This window comes from Linderina pennispora (genome assembly GCF_002104995.1).
Source record: "Linderina pennispora strain ATCC 12442 chromosome Unknown DL89scaffold_8, whole genome shotgun sequence".
In the NCBI taxonomy this organism is placed as follows: domain Eukaryota; kingdom Fungi; phylum Kickxellomycota; class Kickxellomycetes; order Kickxellales; family Kickxellaceae; genus Linderina; species Linderina pennispora.
Genome location: NW_024468256.1, coordinates 563,449 through 584,485, shown reverse-complemented (window position 1 = coordinate 584,485; position 21,037 = coordinate 563,449). Strand labels below are relative to the sequence as shown.

Genomic DNA, 21,037 nt, shown 5'->3' with positions numbered 1-21,037 from the left:
TCCCTGGTGGCAGACATTAGACGCCCTCTTTTTTGTCTTGAAAAAACTGTCTCTGTTCAAGAGGCAGAGCCCATGTGGTCCTGGGATGGTGTGCAAAAAAGCAAAAAAAAGCGGAAGTGATGGGCACAAAGCACATCTCGAACAATCGGCACTAGGTGCACACCGCGCCTTCAGGATTGGCTTCGTGCTTAAATTAAAAGAACGTTTGTTCAGCACTTGCTCGTCATGGATACATCCAAGAGCGACGGCAGGAGAGTTTATTGCTTGGACGAAGAGGGCCCGTGTCTGTCGCTATTCCGGAGAGTGCTGTGGCTGCTTCCCCCGAGTAAAACTAGTGCCCGCATTTAGCGTGCTTGGCTAGCTGGCCAGCCATGATGCTATACATAAATTGCAGCATGTGTGAGATAGTCCAACTGCGGGAGGCACGGAGCTCCACGCTTTCCTCTCTTCTCCAATAAGACAGCACTTGCTATGAGCTCGTTGATTTCGTCAGATATCAAGTTTGAGGTTGGGCCAGGTCATGCGTATATCATGCAGCCGTGGTGATGTGTGAATAGGGGGTTCAAATCTTATCCATACAGCAGAGAACATGGAGTGGGTTCTTTACTGGAGGGCTCCGCTATGCGCTGACAAGTGATTATGTCGTGCTGCCGCTAGTAGATGACCATATTTAACTGGGTTTAAGTGTATTGATCGAGAAACGGCTTCTGCCTTGTGCAGAATACCAATAAAACCATTATCTGGATGTGTCATCGGCTTCAGTTACATAAACGTAGTCAGCAACAGAAACGTGCATGCATTACTGAAACTTTTGATAAAGACAAAGTACAATTGTTCCAAACCGTTTATCACTTTTGGTCCATTTCGTCCTTCTGGTCTTCCATTTGTTCGTCCATTTGTTCGTCCATTTGGTCATCTATCTGATCGTCAGCCGTCAATTGATTCGGGGCCACAGTCTCATCAACAGCCATTTCAACGTCGACCTCCGCTACGTCATTCTCTTCGACATGCTTTTGGCTCATGTCATAGACAATCTTGCCCATCTCCACCATGCCCTCAACCACAGAGGCCTTGCGCTTCTTTCGAAGCTCGCTTCCATACAGTTCGTCCTTGCAAACTACCAGCTTATCTCCATTCTCCAGCAGCTTCTGCATCGACTGCTGCAGCTCGAAGCACGACTCAAATACATCGCGGCGACCAAGAACATATAGGCCCAGGCGTGCACGCGACACAGCTACAGTAAACCGGCGCAGATCGCGGATGTGGCCGACCGTCTTGGTCCGCACCAGCGAGCAAATGACATAGTCTGCTTGCTGGCCCTGGAACTGGTCCACGGTAGCCACGGCCTTGGGCCGGCCAAAGTACGGCAGCCATTCGCACCGCCTCTTCAGCACATCGTTGAGGAGCGCGCATTGTCCATTGTACGTTGTCAGAATCGCGATCGTGTCGGCCGGGTACCCGAGCAGCCGCATGTACTGGTATATGGCCACAGCGTATTCGGCTTCAGCAAGGTTCTGGTAGAAATGCTTGGTCGGCTCGCTCTCCCCTTGCCCATCGAGGTCCTCGGTGTTGATGAACTGGAAGGTGCTTGCTAATCCAGGGTTAGGCATAGCAAATGCCCCAGTAGTCACTGAAGACAAATCGCCCAAATCATCGTAGCGGAACCGATACAGGTCGGCGATCTCTGGCCGTGCACGTGCCTGGCGGTTCAGCTCCACATACGGCACACCCAGCCTCACCATGCGTGCAAACAGGCTCTGCTCGAGATTGCCAAACACCTTCAGCCCCTGGCTCTTGACAACAGGCGGTAGCTGGTTGTGGTCGCCAATCAGCACCACGCGTTTAAGCCGCGCACTCGTCTTCTGCATCGCCAAGGGAACAAATGTCTCAATGTCAAGCACTTGCGCGGCTTCTTCCATGACTACTGTGTCGTAGTGGAATCCGAGCTGCAGCATGTCGGAGCGCTTGAGGGCCGCGTGAGTGCAGGTCATGGCGACGATGCGCGCCTGGTTGGTCAAGAGGTAGTTGGATCGGTCGTGGGACGACCGCAGAAGCTCGAACGGCTGGATATCCTGCAGCTCGTCAAACATGTCCTCGATGTACGTGTAGCAACCACCGGTGATCTCGGCCAGTTCCTCAGGGCTTGCCTGCTCAGGGAACAAAGCGCTGGCATCTGACCCTTCAAAGAACGCACTGAAGGGGAACGCCGCCGTGACATTGTCCTTTGATAGCCCCTCGGTGCTGAGCTTGCGCTGATAGGCAGCCCACTTGACCTTGACGTGGGTGATGAAGAACATCCGCGCTGTCTCACATGTATACCCGAAATCGCCCACAATGCCCATGGCCCTTGCCAGCCTCTGCACCTCCGCAAGCAAATACTGGCGCCTCTCCAAATACGACTCGACGCGGCCAGCTTTCGAGTACCGCTCCTCAGACTCCAGCTCCTCCTCACCGTGCCCCAGGCGCAGCAGATGGCGTGGTTCGATATCCAGGTCAATGATTTTCTCAAACAACTGGTTCAGCGCCTGGTTCGAGTGGGTCACCAGCAGGATCTTTTGCTCAGGGTGGGCATGATAGAGATTGGAAATAATCTGAACTGCAACGTCGGTTTTTCCCGTGCCTGGCGGGCCGACAATCATAGTCAGACCGGGGTGGCTGGCAGACTGGATGGCAGAAACCTGCGCAGCAGTGAATCGCACAGAGTTTTGCCTCTTCTGCAGCATTTGGAATGGGCCTGTGGCACGCTTCGGTGCACCAGAAACTGTGAGAGCCTTGCTGTCTGGCCCGGCGAATGTGACAGTACACGGCTTGCCGAACTCTCCGTGGACCTCATATCCGTCGAAGCACTCGTGCAGATGCGCCTCATCGACAAACGTATCGCCAAAAGCAACCGTGTTGGTAGCCCCAACCTTCACAGCCGCGGCCGGATCGCCATATCCAAGGAATGCCGGTGCCAGCCACTCTGGTAGCGCTTCGTCAGCCACCATCAGCTCGCGGATAGTCTCCAGAACAGCCTTGAAGTTGTTCTCTTGCGGGCGCCGACGCAAAACCACATTAAACGAGTCATAAACATCGTCGTCTAGCTTCAAATCGCTATGGTACTGGTTCGCGTCCAGCAGAACCCGGAGCGTGCGCAGAGACTCGGCACTGCCCGTATCCACAGACGACTCGACCTCACACCCACGCACGTACTTTATCACGTGCTTGCCGCTAGCAAGACCGGCTACAGTGACCAGAACCAGGACATCGTGCGGACGCACCTCGGTGTCCCACTCCAGACGGACAGTCTCTGTGTATGGCTTCAGGTCGATGGACAAGTCGGCACGCACCTTGGACGGGGCGCTCTGACCGATCATCGGCCGCTGCACATCGACGATAGAGAAGCTGCTGAGCGGCATGGCCATTCGTGCCCAGCCGGCAAAATACACGTCATCCTCGACCTTGGGCATCAGGCGCTTGATTGCGTCCTTGACGTCCTCGCGGATCTCGTATGCACTCTCGAGCTGGAACAGCTCGAAGCTTCGCGACAGATAGTCGTGCAGAGTCAGGAACTGCAGGTTGAGCTTGGGGATGGGCAGCACAGGATACTGCAAAGAGATGGGGTCGGCTGACCTGCCGTAGTTGTCGGCTTCGGTGATCAGCTCAGAAAACAGCGATGACTCGGTTGGGTACGGCGAGATGCCACGCACCTGGTCGGCCACAGTCTCGCGAGTCTTGAAGCGGTTGGCGATAGCGCATATGATAAACGTGTTTGTGTACGTCTCACCGTCAATAAAGTCGACATCTGCCGCAATCACTGGTACAGTGCGCACGCCCAGCATCTCTGCCAGTTCGCGCAGGTCATCATCGCCCAGTACCTGGAGATATCCGGCCAGAGCTTCGGTGTCACCAAGTGCGCGGGTGCCGGACACAACTAGGTCTTCAAGCTGCTTGGGGAACCGCTTGAACACAAGCAACTGCAATCTCACCAGGCTCTGGTACTGGCGATCCTTGGCATCATACTCAGACAGCGCCTGGCCGGTGATGTCGTCGACCTGGAAGTACACCATCTTCTCCAGCATCTCGACCAGCGACCTAAACCTGTCATTCTTGTACATACTCGATCTCGCACATAGCTCCAAAACCTGGTAATCGACGATCAGCAGCTTGACATACCGGCGAGTTGCCAGCTGGGACAGCAAGTCGGCCAGCAGCTCGATAGACTTGATACAGAACCCAACTGTCTGGTCCTCGTACAGCGCTGCAAGGAACGCCTTGATCCACTGGGCCAGGAAATCGCGCTGCCCAGTAAGCACAGCCAGCTCGTCTGGCTGTGTTTTCCCAGGCTTGAACTTCTTCATCGTGTGCTTCCACAGCCTTTTCAGGGTCGGCACGCGCTCAAACTCGGTCTCAATGCTGGCCTTGGCGCTGACGTTGTGCCAGATCGAGATCCCGACAAACGGCAGGCACGCCGTGCGCACACATTCAGTCTCGAGGCTCCCAAAACACGCAACCAGAAACTGTGTCACCACCGAGCGCACCTCGGACTGCCCAAACACGCCGATTTTGACGTCCCTGGAATCGACGGCTTTGAGCGCAATCTTTATCACCCTGGCAAACAGCATCTGGAAGCTCTCCTCGACCACAGGCCACAGAGTCGCCAGCAGCTTCTCCTGATGCTTCTCGTTCACCATCAGAAGCACCGACAGAACGTGGATGTCGGTCGAGGCGTCGGAAAAGTGCGGCCAGAGGAAGCGCTCCAGGTACTGCGTACGCTCGAGCTCTTGCAGAGCGCGCTTGGCGAAATGGCTGCCAGCCAGGTGCTTGGCGATGGTGTCGACGCATTTCTTTGTGTATTTTGGTTTTGATCCGAGCCAGTGCTTGGCAGCGAGCTTTTCGATCTCCGACCTGTCCTCTGCGCGTTCGGCGGTGGCGGGCCTTGTCTCTTTTACAGCCGGTGCTGCAGGAACGCGCCTCTTAGCCATGGCCATTGTCCTCGGCATCTCAGGAAAATATCGTACGAGTTTGAATAGTAGGGTATATGTGCAAACAGAACAAAAGATCGACCAAAGAAAAAGAAAGAACTAGGCGCTACCAGCAGAGCAAGGCCACCCTACACATAGAATATATGCGATCGGCCGGAGGAGCTCGGTTACGGGAGCGGGCTAATCGACATTTGATCGCTTGATCAAGGCCAGCAACTTGGACACGTAGGGAGAAATGTGGACGCTCAGGCCGGCCAGATCAGCGATGCGCTCGACGACCAAGTCGCCGTTCCTCCACACGCGCTTGCGGTCGATTTCGCCACGACGCCCAGACCGCCTGTCGGCCCACTTTTGCAGCTGCTCCAGCACTGCCACGCCCTGCAACACCAAGCCGAGCACCTGCTGCTGGTTGTCGGTTCTGAACAGCGGCACGATGCTGGCCAGCATATGCGATTTCTCGTCGCGCAGCTTGGCTGCCAGCGTGCGGACGTCTGGCAGGCTCTTGGCAGGCTTGTCATTCTGGTCTTTGAAGAACGGGCCGTGCGTCAGGATATGGGTGGGCAACCAGGCCGCTACGCCGCCAGTTGCGGGGAGCCGGTTGCAGCCGCTCCACCGGCACGCGTCGGCGCCTGGCATATGCGAGTGCAGGTGCTCGAGCGCCGCCTGCTCGCTGTCAAACGCCTGGTCGCACTCGAACCACAGGCATGTATTGGGCGGCTTTTTCTCCGGCTCGGGCTTTGGCTGCTCGACGGCATCGACAACCACGGCAGGAATGGGCACGATGTTCTGTGACTTTGCCTTCAGGTGCATTGCAATCCAATTGTCCTGTCCGCGCTGACCCGCATTTTGCAATGGCGCCTTGGGGAACACAGCTGCGACGACCCGCACAATCTCGGGCGGATTCAGCGCCCGTCCAATACGCGGCACTGTCTGGCCTTGCTTGGCAATCATGTACCGGCGGTACAGCTCGCTCATACGCACCACGCTCGGCTGCTGACCCGGCGGCACCAGACATAGCTCGTAGTTCAGCAGCACCCATGTGCAGGCCTCGCGCAGCTCGGGTTCCGTTGGTGGCTTATTCGCTGGCTCCGGAGCAGTCTGGGGCTGCGTGTTACTGCTATGTTTCGTCGGCTCGGCCTTGCTATCGTCCAAAACCGGTGGGCATGCCGCTGACAGCCACTGCTGGCTCACTAGCGCGACTAGCGCAGCCAGGCCGTCTGGTAGCATGCTCGGCTCGCTTTCCTCGCTCTGCATCACACTGATCGACCGCGACAACGGCCGGAGCCCGAAAATCGGCGTCTGTGTGCCCGAGTCTGTGCCCGACTGCGGTTCAGAGATGTCGATGCCGCGCACCTTTCTCCTCTTCTTACCCTTGCCGGTCCGCTCTGCATACGCATCCAGCTCGTCATCCAGCGCGTTCGCCATGGCCTCGAGCCGCACCGTGTTCAGCAACAGCTCCAGCGCCGCACTCACCAGCTCGGCGTCTGGCGACAGAATCAGCTCGCTGAGCCGCCGGTTGACCAGCTCGCCAACAGACTCCACGGTATGGCCTGAGAGGCTGTCTGGCACGCTCAGCTCCAGTACCTCGCGCGCCAGCTGCGGGTGCCAGGCTATGGCCTGCACCAGCACTCTGATGGCGCCCAGCACCAGCGTGCGCTCCTGCGACTCGCACAGCACACGCACAAGCTGCTCCCACAGACACGTCTCGACCAGCACCAGCGGGTCCAGCGTGATGGCCTCGCGCGACCCAAACACCGGCCACGTTTTGATGCACGTGTCGAACGGCGGCTGCGGCGCCAATGGCAGCAGCATGTCGAGCAGGTCCAGCATATTTGCCTTGATGGCTGCGTGCCCGTCGGTCTTGAGCCAGTTCGTCGCCTCAATGATGAGCCGCGGGTCCTGCGCCATCACCCCGGCATTTTCGCCAATCTGCGCTATGTTGAACAATGCTGTCGCCAGCAGGTCCGCCCGCTCGGACGCCCGCTGCCCAAGACTCTCGCTGCCCACGTCCGCTAGCAGCACCGCCTTTACGTCGTCGCTTGGCTTGCTGGGAGACGCGAGCTCGCTGCGCGACCGCTCAAGAATGCTCAGCATGGCCTCGACCAGGAACGGCGCGTGCTGGTGCAATGTCCACGTGTCGGGGCACTGGTGTGTCGCCGGAACCAGTCGCGCGCATGCCCAGTCAATCTCGTTCTCCAGCTGCGACTTCAATGCCAACGCGAACCGGTTGAAGGGCCCACCGGCCAGGAACCCGACAAACTGCTCGTTTATGAAGGGCTCGGGCTTAGCGGCAATTGTCGGCTGCCGCATTGCCTGTGGTGTGTGTGCCGATTGCCGCTGCGCCGAATCGTGAATTGACGCCAGCCGGCGCTTTAGTTTCTCGGTCTGCGGCGCGTGCATTTGCAAACTAGCTGAAAAAATAGCGCTAAAAAGTTTTGAAAATGAAGGACTCGAGAAAAAAAAGGACAGTTGGGCTCAAGGTGAGCATTTTCTGAGAATCCACGTGTGGCGGCTGGATTTCCAGGTTGCTTCACAGACCGCGTTTTCCAAAGCCTCGCACGATGAGGTCTGCGTTTTTACCCTTGGTCCGAGGCCGCTTGGCCCCAAGTAGCGCATCTTGGCTATCGGTAAACACCGGGTTGGTTTTTTTTTGCAGCTTGAGGCTGTCTACCAGAAGCTGCAGGAACAGCAAGTTGCCCCTTGACAGGCCATGCTCAAACAAATCGACCGAGAGTCCCATGGCCTCAATGAAGTTCCACATCACCTCGGAAAGTACTGTTGCCCGCACCAGCCTTACAGCATGCACGTCTTCACACTTTTCTTTTCTTAGCACCATATACGTAGCTGGGCTAGTAGTCATGTTGGTTGAGTATGGGAGCGCCCTCATACCCCTAGCAAGCGCATAGTCGGCAAGAACCACATCAGTGTTGCAAGCATAGCTCGCACGCAGCTTCAAAGCCGTAGGTGTAGAAGAGACCATGCGGTAGGTTTACCGAGTAGAACAGGTGCATAACCGGCCCATTTGAGTAGTAGGAAGGATCATGCGACAAACCCATTGAGGAGTCAGACATGTCTTAGGTATTCAAAGCGGGCCTCAGTGGGAACTGCCGGTTTTTCAGTCTATTCAGGTTGTACTACGGGTTGGCAGTCCTGCTGGACATGTTTGCAATTATACGGCTGGCTCCAGCTTCAGCCGGTGAGGTGGTTGGAAACGCAAACCCTCGGAAGGCTTTCGAGTGCGCCACTCTGTCGCTCAGCTAGCCAACTGTCGTTGTCTACATATTGGCACACGGTTGTCGCCAGTGTTGCTGTTGCCAAAAGGTTAAACCGTCAGTCTAGGTCTAACTCTTCACGGCTATTGCGGACAAGTGCATACTGCAGTTCTGGTAGCCGAAGTATCAATGGGGAGATCTGGAATAATGATGTCAGCTGAGGACTGGGCGACCAGGGAGTTTGATTCATTCAACGGCCTTGGGCTTGTGTTGATATGGGTTAAGAGCACCTAGAGTGCGGTAGCCGCTGGCATACCAGGTATTGAAGGCAGGTGACAATATGTCTGTACATGGCGGTAGATAACAAACGACTCACCCCAAGAGATGCTGTTCCCGCCCGTGTCGATATTGATATTGGCCTGCTTGCCGCATACCTCCATACCATCAAGTCTCTGGATAACATAGATGTGGGATAAGCCCATATCTGTTGACGCTGACGAGCTAGCGGTATGCAATGTGTCTGGCGGTGCCTGGTTTTGGTACTGAACTGCCTCTAGTGCTGATAGCATATAGGGTGGATACGCAGTGAAAGAACCATATAAACATCCATATTAAAGCCACTCAGAATGTGGCAACTCACCGCACGGCCACTCGCAACATATACATGGTGTATGGCGCATTTATTCAACGGTACGGCTCAGACATCAAAACCACTCAAATCAGCGACACCCGGGTCCTGGTGAGCCCGCCCTTGAAGTTGCGTATCGGCTGCGACGACCGCTGCATGCGTCGAAACGCCTCCTGCACGTGCTGTGCCTCCAGCGGCGCTCTGGCTGTTGGTGGACCTGCAAACAGCGTCACCTTTTCGCCCTCTCCAGTCCGCTGCCGCTTAGCCCCGCTGTCTGACCGCCGCGCGTTGTTAATCACTCCCTGCGCGTCGCTCTTGGCCTTGTCCAGGCTATACTTGATCTTCAGTGCTGTCTCCGTCATTGTCGACACCATCTCAAACGTCAGGAACCCCAGAATGTCGATGATGTCGTCGTTGAGCTTTGTGTCCAGATACGCCGACATATTGGCCCAGTCGCGGAACCGCTTGCCCTTGCGGAACGTGAACGATGCTTGCCTGCACTCCGAATAATGCACATATTCGTCCCTTGTCATCTGCTTTGTGACCTCATCGGCGTCCCGCAGCCGCTTCAGCGAGTCGCTCCGTGCATCTGCCATCTCGTCGTCATTCTCGTCCTCATCATCATCGACCATGTTCTCGGAAAACGCGTTTGCCAGCTCCCACGACAGTTTGACCTTGACCTTGGCCGCCCGGTCCGGCTTATCTGGGCTCGTGTCATCCATCAGCTCTTCCCCTGCGTCTTCCCTCTCCTTCACCTTTTTGCGCACATCTTTCCAACTCAGGTACTCACGCAGTCGTAGCACTTTGGTGCGGTCGTGGCGGATCAGGAATATCAGGTCCTCCGCCGCCATAAAGCGCGAGCCACGCCGCTGTGCTTGTGCCGCCGCCATAACAATGATTTCGATCACTTGCGAGCGCACAATGTCTTCAATGAGCATGGTGGTTTCAGGTAGAGGGTCCTGCACTTCGCCAAACACAAACATCATCTGCTGGATTTCTGTTGTGTACCGGTATTTCGAGAGCTTGTCGCGCTCACGCTCTTTCTGGGATGCTTTCTCCATTGATTCTTTTAAAAGGCAGGTGTGCTGGTGGAAATATGTTGAAGCAGAATAAACACCACCCAATATTTAAAAAATGGAGAAAGAAATTCTATACTGCTTGAAACGTGAAGCATAGGTATGGTATAATCATGTGAGCGCTTCCACCCTATGTCAGAGCCACCAATCCATATGTGCCAGCTGTTATTGCGCCCGAGTTGAGGTTATCAATTGTGCTCTTTTCAAAATGGGACTTGGCTACCAACCCCCATGATGCAAGGATCAAGAGCTTTGTGTCGGTGTCGTGGACACCATGGAGCTTCAAGTACCCGGGCTCCTTCTTCCAAAAGTAATAGCTGTCGAAGCTCGCAATCACCTCATCGCCATTGCATAACCTCCAGCGTCTCTTTGGCTCCTCAATCTCCCACTTGTACTTTTTTCCACTTGGCACCGTCATCTTCCAGCTCTTCCCCTTCTTTCTGTGTTCGACTGTCTGCGGTGGCCCGGTCAGTCCTGTCACCTCGGCCTTGCGAACTGTCGACCAGTCAATAGTGGCTACCACGGCTATATCGTTGGAGGCTGCTGTCTTTGCAATAGCAGCCTGATCATCGTCAACATCGATGTCTGTGGAGCTGACAATTACTTTTGAAAGACCAGCGTAGTAATTGAGTGGTTTGCGGCCAGATTTCACAGCATCAGCATATGTTTTGAATGTGCCTGCATAGGCAACCCAATCCTTTTTGTTTGCTCCGAGGAAGAAAGTGTAGGTGTCAGCAAGTTGCATAGTTTACAAAAAAAATATCCAGGAGTGAAGAGAAACAACTAGGCAGATTGATACTTGAAGATGGCCAGGCTAGCTAGCACTATATGCCAATTTTATTTCTCACCTACCCGGAGATTTTCATGTGCCAAGATATCAGGCGGTCTTGGCTGATTCAAAGCGATGTGTTCATGCCGCTCAATGATCGGATTCGTGCCAGTTAATCTCCGATCCATGCAGCCAAAATCCTATTTCGAATATCGAACAATTCTCAGCTTGCTTAGTTCACAAATTAGCAGGCTTGACGGAAACATTTAGCTTCAAAGACACCGGGAGCACTGTCATCTATGTTTGCTGTAAGTATTCTTCTTGGCTCAAAACTATCAGCTCTATTGCCTAGGGTCGTGCAGGACAAGACCCGCTAATATCACCATATCTCGCTAAAACTATAGCAGCTGCAGTGATGAATTTTTCAGATGTATATAGGCAAACATTCAATTACCAAGACCCTAACGCCATTCCTTGAATACGCATATCCCCTCTTCTTCTCAACTCATCCGTAGTCTTCTCCAGGTTTGTTTAGGCGATTAGTCCCAAAGACGCAGTAATCAGAAGCTTGGAGTAGTTGCCAATAGGGTAGTGATCTTCAAATATCCAAGCCCTTGCCTCCAAATGTAACTGCCGTCAAAACTTGTCAATATCATCTTGCTGCTACGTAGTTCACAGTGCCTCTTTAGCTGCCTAACATCCCATATGAACCTGATTCCATCTGGTATTATCAGTTTCCAGTTCCTCCCCTTAACCCGGTGCTCAATAGTCACTGGCACATTATCCAAATCCCTCGCTACAGCGCTGCGTGCTACTGACCAGCTCATAGCAGCTGTCATATATTTTTGCAGTGTTGACACTCGCTGGAACAATCGCCATATTGTCGTCAGTATCAATCGCAACTGAGCTCACACCCACCTTGGGGAGACCAGAATCTTTACCTATAAATAAGATTTTATAGTCCAAAAGGTGTCCGACTGTCCGCTAGAACCTTTTAAATTGGTTAAAAAGATAAAACTCTTAAGCTTCAACACGAGTTTGAGTGGCTTGTTCCGTAAACTCCTTTTGATCTTGTGCGGCATCTGACCTCATCGGTAAAACTAGGGTGACAAGCTGTTATTGTAGTGGTCACAGGTCTCCACTATATATCTCCACTGGTTCAGCGCAAGAGCTGCTCTCATTGTCAGTTGGCCTGATAACCTCCATGGCGTCATCATGGTGGTCATCACCAGCTGCGCAACACTCTTAGGATATTTATCTATGAGCACCTATTGAATAGGACCATATAGCTCTTCTAGCATTCATGCATTAGTCATCACAGCAGTGACTGCTGGGAACCTTTCTGTATTAAAGACCGAAATTAAGATAGAAATTTAAAATGAAATTTTAGATGAAATCATAAATGAAACGTGGAGGGTGAGCTTCTGAGTATCATCCGACACGTATAAAAAAGGGAGCTAGTACCTCTATGGATGAGCTCCTTACCGGAAAATTTTTCGGAAGAGAGGGAGAGGAGGGAGGGCAGCAGTCACTGCTGTTCGACTAATGTTTCCAGAACGTCACGAGACGTTCGTTCAGGATGACAATATTTACGGGTTTATTTTATAAATTAATTTGTCTTATGAACATGCGTAAGCAGTAGTATTTGGGCTACAATGGACCCAGTCTGTATAGACTTATTCAAGAGACTGTATCAGTGCTAAGGGCCCCAAGAATAATGCAAGCCAGATCATTATTAATAAAAAGTTCTTAATGCTATGCATACATAATAAAGCAAAACTGAACAGCATCATTTCTCTTCTTACTTGCCTATTGAATTTCTCAAATGAATATTACCCGCAGCACTGCTGTCATAAAGACATCACTTGGTGGTATTGGCTTCCGTGATTCTATGTTGCCCCGCCTAGAGCAATTTGTACACAGCGTCAATATCATCAAAGAGCATACATACATGCTTGCACCATGGATATTACTCCATCAACTAGCTGATGATGATGCCTTTGACCCTTCAATACTTGTGAAAAAGGGATTCTTTCGTTCCATTTATTTATTTATATACCACAATCTGAAGGAAAAGACGGCCATATCTGCCGAGGATTTCATCAACTGGAAGGACAGGTCAGAACTGTTAAGCGCAGATTTCGGTGATGTAGTTAGATACCATATTTATGATTATCTATTACATAATGGCGATATCGAGCTACATGGCGAGCGCGAAATGACTCAAGTGGCAACATACATGGATACCGAGCTGATGACAGCATACAAGAACAACATTGTGTTGCACTATGGCACTTGCCTACAGCGGATTCTGGCCAAATTGATTGATATTCGCAGCCGCAAAAACACACTACACAGTACAATGGGCAATGTGTCCAAGGCTGAGTTCAATAATGCATGTCAAGTGTATATTTACATGCCTGCACAGAAGCTCCGCCAGGCAGTTGCCTCTAGGCACCCTGATCTCAGTGTGCTCACCCCACCGATGCTTGCAATCTACAACAAGCTGGCACCAGTCCTTAGTGCCTATGATGCCAAGCACAGATTCGCCAAAGACAGCCGATACTATGATGCCAAGGTAAATCCACTTCAGCATCTGCGTGCATATATTCACCTATGCCAGCTTATTGAGAATGAGCAGCTTGGCAAGTCTCCCCCCCAATGCTTGCCTCTGCAGACATCATGGATCCCAGGCCATGTGCGTTTGGACAAGCAAATAATCAAGCAGGTGTTTATTTCGAAAACACGTGAGGAGGTTACCAAGATCAACGCAGCAAAGAGGGCAGCAACAGAAGCAAGGAAAGCAGCAGCTAGATATGGAGGTGCACTGGCACGGCCGCGTAACATATCTTTCTCTTCTTCTTCAGTTTAAAGTTTACTCTTTGCATATTTCAAAATTTATACGCAAAACACAACAGTACCACGCCACATGCAACTTCCCACACGATGCTGCTCATTTAGCAATTGCCAGTTCTTTGTGGTGTATATAACGCAAACACTGTCATGGATTCTTAGTGAGCAAAGTTACATCACCCTCATGGTTTAAACAATTTAATACTTTCCCAGTATACCAACCACAAATATTGCCAATGAGGGCTTGATAATATGGATATACTGAAGAGCATTCCTGAGTTGGGTTTTTATAAATACAGACTATTCTGACCGCAACTCCAGGGCTGCGTACCTTTTTCACTACTTTTATAAAATAAAGCTATCCTTGCCTGTGCTTGCAAGTCTCATATTCAGGCTCGCGGGCTCAATTAGTTCGGCTCCAGTGAGCCTAAGCATCAACAGATATAATTGGGTGAAAGAGTTTGGAGGGACAGCATTGGCGCCATTCAGGATAGAATTTTGATCTTGATACCAGTACTGGCCTTGCCTGTGGCCAAGCAAGGGCGCTTGGTACTGCCATTGAGACGGAAATCATAGACCCATGGATTGACAACGTGTACTATGTTGTCGACAGCCCTACCCAACCACAGGCAGAGGGTGTACTTGGAATGTCTAGTTCTTCAGACTGCAGTAGCCTCCTCCCTAGCTGCAGCACTTCAGCAAATTGGATATTTCAATGTAGTTGACTGGACCCTTTTTGCGTTGGTATATAAGCATGTTAGCCAAAAAAAAAAATGCATCAAGAAACATCCAGGAGTTCATGTTTGTGTTGTTGGCCAATGCTAGTTGTAGTTTTATCATCCGACATATATGCTCGCTGGGCAACTAATAGAGCAATACTACCTGAAGGTACAAATCTGCTTGTGGTATCTCGCGTGCGATATACATGGAGAACAGTCTTCTGCAACTATTTAGATACATTTGTCTTGCAATAATCCTTTCATGATTTATAGAAGTGTATGAAAATGTGCTCTATGAAAGAAGGGGGAAGGGGTAGTAAGGCGAAGGGGTGGCTATCCGCTACTAGATAGTATCTGCCATTCTGAATAGTGATTGAGGCTATTGTAGCATGGGGGTTCGAGTCCATGGGTTCCCTTAGACCCAGTGATCAGATAGTTGGAAGCCGCCTTGTCGCTCCAAATGCGTTAATCCGATTCCGTCGCTCGCAGTTCTCCTTGAACTCTGCACAATAAATTCCTGGCATCGCTGTTTCAAACGGGTCACCGTGCACAAACATGTTAAACTCGGAGCCATGAAAATTAATGCATGAGGAAAATGTCGGCTGCCGTCTGGATCAGAGGTGGAGCCTGTTACATATTAGTGTTGAGGCTTACAATCAGATCCATACAGTCATGCCACTACTGTGTCCAGTCTACATAATTGGCTGTGTATCCACAGTGGTAGAGTCCTCTTTAGCTTCTTAGCTGATACTAGTTTTGCCTCAATCAGAATACATATACATCATAAATGGAGCACAGGAATAACTGGAACATTCGCTTATCTTACACGGGCAGCCAGCTTTGAGGATGTCAGATCCAGGGGAGTTACTCGGACAATATCTGCGCTATGGCACATTTGGACCCTGGTTACCTGGACAGAAGCAGCTGCTCTAGTTCTCAAAATACTGAGCGAAGGATTACTGATGGTGTGATGTGTTTGACAGTCATTCCTCGGTCTGTGCGTCCTGAGATCAAAATGGCACGCTCATTGGTAGTAGCCAATTTGGCTAGCTTTGAGGTGAGTTAGGCTCTGTGCTAGAACCCTAGCTCATATCAAAAGATATGGTCTGTGAAAATGACAAGGGCAGGTGATTCTAACCTCTGACGATTGCCCTCCTCATCTTTGACTTGTTTTAACAGCCTACGTAATATCTAACAACATGGCACATAAAAGCACTGTCGATACCAGTAATGGAAGTTGGGGATCTTGGACTCGAAGGGCATCCCAAGTTCTATCTCACTGGCCGGCCAATAAACCCCATTTCATTGCCGATGCAGTTAGCACCCCAGTTTTAGGTGCAGGAGCTACCACCGAAACACATTTGAGCCCACCAGACCCAAATGAAGTTATCCAGAGACTGGAGAGGAACGCTGGCAGCATGGGCAGTAAGGAGGTGGGAGTCACTATGGCAGCAGCCGCGCTGGGGATCCGCATGATGGTAAACACTCGTGCTCTTGTTCTCCAGGCAGCTTCAGAGAATAGCGAGGTCTCAGAGGCCCTAAACAATCTGGTTGTAGCGTATGTTCTGGCCGATTGGGCATCAGTCGCTAGTCTGCTTGGAGACACTGAGTAGCATCAGCCAAGATACATGCTAGTGCCAGAAATATGCATGGCTCAGCCGGCTCTCAGTGTGGCTGACTGCTCTCAAGAAATACCCGGTACTTGATTGCTTGAATAAATGTTTTTGTCTCCAAAGTCTTGACCATGCACACGGCAAAGGAGGCGCGGTGAGGAGAGCGCATGGGTGTGGCGTAGAGACGGGAAAACACAATGTCTCCATAGTTGGCAATTGCCCGGAAAAATGGGGATTCGCCTGACCAATTTTTTGCCGATAGTTGGCAGATTGTCTTTTCAGCACATCTGCCCTCTATCTATTTTCGAGGTTTAAAAATGGGAAGGAAGCACCCTTTAGACGACAAGAACGACAAGGGCCGTCGTGGCAACAAGGTGGCGAAGGAGGAATCGCCAGCCCCCAGGGCCTCTGAGCTGTACTACGAGGAGGGTGGCCTGCAGCGGATTCACCCGTACTTCCACAAGTACTCGACGTACGCCAAGGGGCGGTGGGTTGGGCGCACAATCTTGGAGGTGTTTGTCAAAGAATTCCGCGACCGCGACTCAACTTACTACGAGAAGGCGATCATGGACGGTCTGATTGAGATCAACGAAAAGCGCGTCACGCCCGACACAGTTATCCGCAACAGCGATCTTGTCACTCACAAGATCCACCGACACGAGCCGCCAGTCACGCCGCAGCCGCTGCAAATTGTGCGCGAGACCGAGGAGGGAATGCTGGTGGTGGACAAGCCAGGAAGCATTCCAGTGCACCCGAGCGGTCGGTACAACTACAACTCTGTGATCAAGATCCTGGAACTCAAGCATGGATATGCGAAGCTGTTTCCTGTCAACCGACTCGATCGGCTGACATCTGGCTTGATGCTGATCGGGCTGAATGCCGACATGGCACGCATAGTCGAGCGCCAGATGGTGGAGCACCGGATCCAGAAAGAGTATATCTGCAAGGTCAAGGGCGAGTTCCCTGAAGGCAAGATTGTCTGCGACCAGCCGATCCGCGTAATCGCGCACAAGCTGAGTCTGAACTGCGTGGACAAGTCTGAAGGCAAGCCCTCGCTAACAGAGTTCGAGCGACTTCACACTGACGGCTCGCACAGCATCGTGTACTGCAAGCCCAAGACGGGGCGGACGCACCAGATCCGCGTGCACCTGCAGTACCTGGGCTACCCCATTGCCAACGACCCGCTCTACTGCAACGCCGCAGTGTGGGGAGATCAGATGGGCAAGCAGGGCGAGCTGCCTTCGGATACGCAATGCGATGATGCTCCGGCGCCAAGCGGACTGTCGGCGGCTAATGGCGAAGCGTGGATTCCGCTGGTGCGCCGGATGGAGAAGTGGAAGGACCTGCAGGAGGAAATAGAGCGGGGCGAGGGCGACCGTGTGTGCGACAAGTGCTCGATCCCGGCGTACCCGGATCCGCGTCCGGATCAGCTGTGCATCTGGCTGCATGCATGGCGGTACAGTGGGCCCGGATGGTCGTACGCAACCGAGCTGCCGGAGTGGGCCAAGGAGGCTGCCAAAAACATTCCCACTGAGCAAAAGCAAGCCTAATTGTTGACCATGCATGCGACACGCTCTCTTTGCGTGGCGTGCAGAATAAAAATACCCCAATGTATGGTGCACCGTTAAGCAGGTATCCCCTGCTATTTATGTGCTCTTGGCACCTGATCACAACAGTAGGGCCGGAAGTGCGTGTTATGACTGAACATGGCTACAAGAGTCTATCTGCCGGCTGTTCTGGACAGAGTGCATGTCCTTGTGCATGATACCCACTGATATTGATGTGGCAGGGGCGGTTATTGGTAAGAGAACTCTCCTGTCCATGGCCAGGCTGGAGGGTGCGTCGTAATGGCATATCCAGGGCGCTTTCTCACAGAGCATTGCACACTTTACCCCGCCTCCGCCTTTCTAATTCCATCCTTCTCACATGTACCAGAAACATTGCACGGAAGAGAGGGGTGAAAAATGCAGATGCAGCTATTTATTGGATGGGTAGTTTATGCAAGAGAGCGACGAGCAAATGTAAAGCTTTTTGGTTACACGTAGATGGAGTATTCCCTGGCCTCCTCGATAGAGATCCCACCACGGGGATCGCAGGTGTTGACGTCGCGGTCCTGGCCAAAGGTGACAAACGGGCTCATGATATTAGATGGAGGGTGGTTGGGTGGTATCAGTGCGTAGCAGGTGTATTGAACCGGAACCAAGGCTGGAAACAAGCGGTGGAATCGGCTGAACGGAGAAATAAAAATGAATGAAATGCAAAGTGCTTGAGGAAAAAAGCACAAACCTCTCGCCGCATGCGAGTATTTATATTCGAACGGAGATATTGCTCGTGTCGTGGAGCAGTCTTGTGAGCAAGGGAAAAGCCTTGGGCTTTTGCGCCTCCAGCGTTTCTGTTCTCGTTCCGCCATAGAACGCAGCGTATGCGAAGCGGTTGCAGCAAAAAGTACGAGAGCAAAATGATAGGGCTGTGTGTGCGAAGAGAAAAATAATACGTTACTGTCTAGTGTTCCCTATTCTCTCCAGGTATCGGAAGGAGGTGGCATTTGGTTCAATCATGCTGTGGCGCTATACCGGGCCTTGCCAAGTGAGCACAACCCGGTGGAGGGAGTGGCACCTTTTTTATTTATTATTTTCCTTCCTATGCCGTGCAGGCTGGTTGGCGGTCCTGGATTCATAACAGACCCCTCGACAGTCATTCATGGGTGGGATCTTGTCACTCTGTAGCTTGCAGTGTCAATTAGGGCAACAGGGAGCTTCCGATCCAGTGCAGCTTCCGAGTTCATGATGGTGAAACCGGTTACTGCTGCGCTGTCCGATATTGCAACATATCACCGCAGCAACGTAGATAAAAAAGCGCAGTAACGTGCTAGCGCAATTTTTGATTTTTAGTGACTCGTCAAGCGCTGTTGTTAAAAATACCAGCATTTTCACCAACATAGAGCGGCCACCACTTGCCACTGTTATTTTTTCGCCTGCGGTTGTGTCGGAGAATATTGTTGGATCTGGGCGAGTGTGTTACCAGAGTGGCGCAACTGGATTGCCCGATGGGATTTTGCCACCATGTCTACCGGCATGCCTCCTGTTTATGCGAAAAGCTTCTAGTCAATAAAGCGCAGACATCTCCGCTACACCACCTTCGGGTGACATGAGTCAACTTCTGGTGGCCGTTGGGGAACAGTGGCGGGAGGGGAAAGCGTCCTGGCGGGCCGGTCAAAACAGAATTGCCGCCATTTGCTGGTGGCGAGTCGACAATCGCAGGCGCCACCAGTTGCATGGGTCACCCACCCCTATGCCCCCCTCCTTTCTCGCTTTACTAGCCACCCGAGCTCTGGGAAGCGCAACCGTACTGTCAAATGGCGCAATGTATTTACTTGGAGCGTCAGGCTATTATTCTTCAAAGTCACTGTCGCTCGGGATCACAATTGGGTCCTTGGTGGTGTTCCCAAAAGCTTGCTGCAGCATCCTCAAATCGTCGGCTTCCTGGCTATCCACACTATCGTAGCCGTCGTCGCCGTCGTCGCCGTCGTCACTGATAACCTCGGCATCATTCTCAGGTTCAGATACCGGCGCAGTCGGCGGGGCGCTGGGTGGGTTGGATGGCGGATTTGATGCCGGTGCCGACACCGACCCGATTCCATTCGAGTCACCCTCTGCCAGATTCACAATAACCGGGTTGTACGACACGCCGAGAATGCGCTGCATCGTGCCCTTGTGGAAGGTGGCAATGATGCGCTGTCGGGCTGTGACCACCGACTGGTTGACCTTCAGGATGCTGGACAGGAACGAAACAGGCGCCCACGGATCGTCGTTGAACAGTTTGGCCGACTTCCGGTTTGACTTGCCACCCTTATTGTTTTTCGACCGCTTCGAGCCCGGCTGTTCGGGCACGGCTGTCGCCTTGAGTGTGCTGTTGATGGGCTCGCCGAACTTGCGTGTCTGGTGGTACGCGTAGATGGCGTTGTTGAGCAGGTCATAAGCGCCTGCAAATGTCTGCTTGATCCGGCTGATTCCGTACGTGCCCTTGGTCACGTCGTTTGTCTCGTCGCACGGATCCTCGATCGCCAGCAGGTACGGCTGGCCCACATTCAGCATGTTGCGACTGCGTTTGTCAAAGTAGTTGCCGCTGTCTCTAACGCTGATGCCCACGTTGTCATAGTTGAACCGCTTGCCATACAGCTCAAAGAACTCGGTCAGAAGCACACCCATGTTCTCATACAGATCGAGTCCGCCCGAGCGCACACGCGGGTGATTCTGCAAGAAGCTGACCACCAGCAGCGTGATCGCATACGAGCCCAGGCCGCCAGGTGTACACCTCGTTCATCGATCCGCTGCGACAAAAACTGCTTGATTACCAGCACAATGCTGCGCAGGGTCTTTGGGTAAACGTGCTCAGAGAACGACTTTTGCACCCTGGCCGATCCCAGACCGCTGTCAGCATTCACCGAGATGTCAACTGCATATCCGGTGACATTCTCATGCGTCTTGATAATCGGCACACGCGCCTTGGCAATGACTTCGCACTTGGACGCGAAGGTGGAGCGCTTGAGCTCGTGCGCCAGCGTGTACAGAAACTTCCTCACCGAGTCTTTTGTGGCATATCTGCTTGCTACCCGCGTCGTGCCCTTATCGTATATCATCACCGTCATGTCAATGTCCGACGTTGGCAGGAACAGGTTGGTGCTGAAACTGCCAAAGCAAAACGCCTTCGCCTCCACGCCCACCATCTTCAGCCCGTCCAGCACGCGCTGGATCCGGTCAATCACCCACTGCCGCATTTGCCGTTCCTCGCCTGTTGGCGAGATAAAATCGACAAAATCCTTCACCTCCTCGTTCAGCATGTCGCTGATCGCCGGCTTGCTGCCCTTGCCCAGTCGCTGCTTGCCGTGCAGCCATGGCGGAAGTGGCTGTCCGTTGTAGCACTTTTCATAGGTGGTTGCTGCCGGCAATGCCTCACTGTCTTCTAGGTCGTCCTCCGGCGCCTTGCGCTTTGTGCCCGCTACAACGGGTGCTGGCTCTGTGTCCGACACCTCTGACTCTGACGACGATTCCGCCAGTCCGATATAGTCTTCACCGGTCTCCTTTGAAGGTCGCTTTTGTTGCGGTTTCGCTGCGGACCGACATTACAAGAATAGAAAATGGGCGAATGAATGTGCTGTATACTGCAAGTTGAGAAATAAAGAGCTAATGATCGAAATCGATTT

At 52.5% G+C, this 21,037-nt stretch overlaps 8 protein-coding genes across 8 annotated transcripts; 2 read left to right on the top strand and 6 right to left on the bottom strand.

Moving 5' to 3' along the window:
- Positions 1-998: 998 nt before the first annotated feature.
- Positions 999-4,919, bottom strand: DL89DRAFT_201949 (P-loop containing nucleoside triphosphate hydrolase protein; the record flags this gene model as incomplete). Its single annotated transcript, XM_040883989.1, has 2 exons — positions 999-4,520; positions 4,551-4,919. Coding segments are annotated over 2 exons (3,891 nt in total), but the record flags the coding sequence as incomplete, so codon positions are not given.
- Positions 4,920-5,144: 225 nt separating this feature from the next.
- On the bottom strand, positions 5,145-7,364 carry DL89DRAFT_293610 (uncharacterized protein; the record flags this gene model as incomplete). Its single annotated transcript, XM_040890407.1, has 1 exon — positions 5,145-7,364. One exon carries the CDS (start codon positions 7,362-7,364, stop codon positions 5,145-5,147), a length of 2,220 nt encoding a protein of 739 aa, XP_040742905.1.
- A 92-nt stretch (positions 7,365-7,456) lies between these two features.
- On the bottom strand, positions 7,457-8,368 carry DL89DRAFT_268177 (uncharacterized protein). The gene has a single exon (XM_040887827.1). The coding sequence runs from the start codon at positions 7,942-7,944 to the stop codon at positions 7,495-7,497; it is 450 nt and encodes a 149-aa protein (XP_040742904.1). The 5' UTR covers positions 7,945-8,368; the 3' UTR covers positions 7,457-7,494.
- A 475-nt stretch (positions 8,369-8,843) lies between these two features.
- On the bottom strand, positions 8,844-9,913 carry DL89DRAFT_268176 (TFIID-18kDa-domain-containing protein). The gene has a single exon (XM_040887826.1). The coding sequence runs from the start codon at positions 9,863-9,865 to the stop codon at positions 8,891-8,893; it is 975 nt and encodes a 324-aa protein (XP_040742903.1). The 5' UTR covers positions 9,866-9,913; the 3' UTR covers positions 8,844-8,890.
- A 5-nt stretch (positions 9,914-9,918) lies between these two features.
- On the bottom strand, positions 9,919-10,654 carry DL89DRAFT_268175 (uncharacterized protein). Its single transcript, XM_040887825.1, has one exon. It carries the CDS (start codon positions 10,623-10,625, stop codon positions 10,011-10,013), a length of 615 nt encoding a protein of 204 aa, XP_040742902.1. The 5' UTR covers positions 10,626-10,654; the 3' UTR covers positions 9,919-10,010.
- A 4,766-nt stretch (positions 10,655-15,420) lies between these two features.
- DL89DRAFT_258236 (uncharacterized protein) lies at positions 15,421-15,834 on the top strand (the record flags this gene model as incomplete). The annotated part of the gene is made up of 1 exon (XM_040885591.1): positions 15,421-15,834. One exon carries the CDS (start codon positions 15,421-15,423, stop codon positions 15,832-15,834), a length of 414 nt encoding a protein of 137 aa, XP_040742901.1.
- A 287-nt stretch (positions 15,835-16,121) lies between these two features.
- Positions 16,122-17,450, top strand: DL89DRAFT_268170 (uncharacterized protein). The gene has a single exon (XM_040887824.1). It carries the CDS (start codon positions 16,152-16,154, stop codon positions 17,382-17,384), a length of 1,233 nt encoding a protein of 410 aa, XP_040742900.1. The 5' UTR covers positions 16,122-16,151; the 3' UTR covers positions 17,385-17,450.
- A 1,700-nt stretch (positions 17,451-19,150) lies between these two features.
- Positions 19,151-21,005, bottom strand: DL89DRAFT_268169 (Nucleotidyltransferase). Its single transcript, XM_040887823.1, has 3 exons — positions 20,952-21,005; positions 20,178-20,926; positions 19,151-20,148 (listed from the first exon to the last, which is right to left on the bottom strand). Exons 1-3 carry the CDS (start codon positions 20,955-20,957, stop codon positions 19,224-19,226), a joined length of 1,680 nt encoding a protein of 559 aa, XP_040742899.1. The 5' UTR covers positions 20,958-21,005; the 3' UTR covers positions 19,151-19,223.
- Between the last annotated feature and the right edge of the window lie 32 nt (positions 21,006-21,037).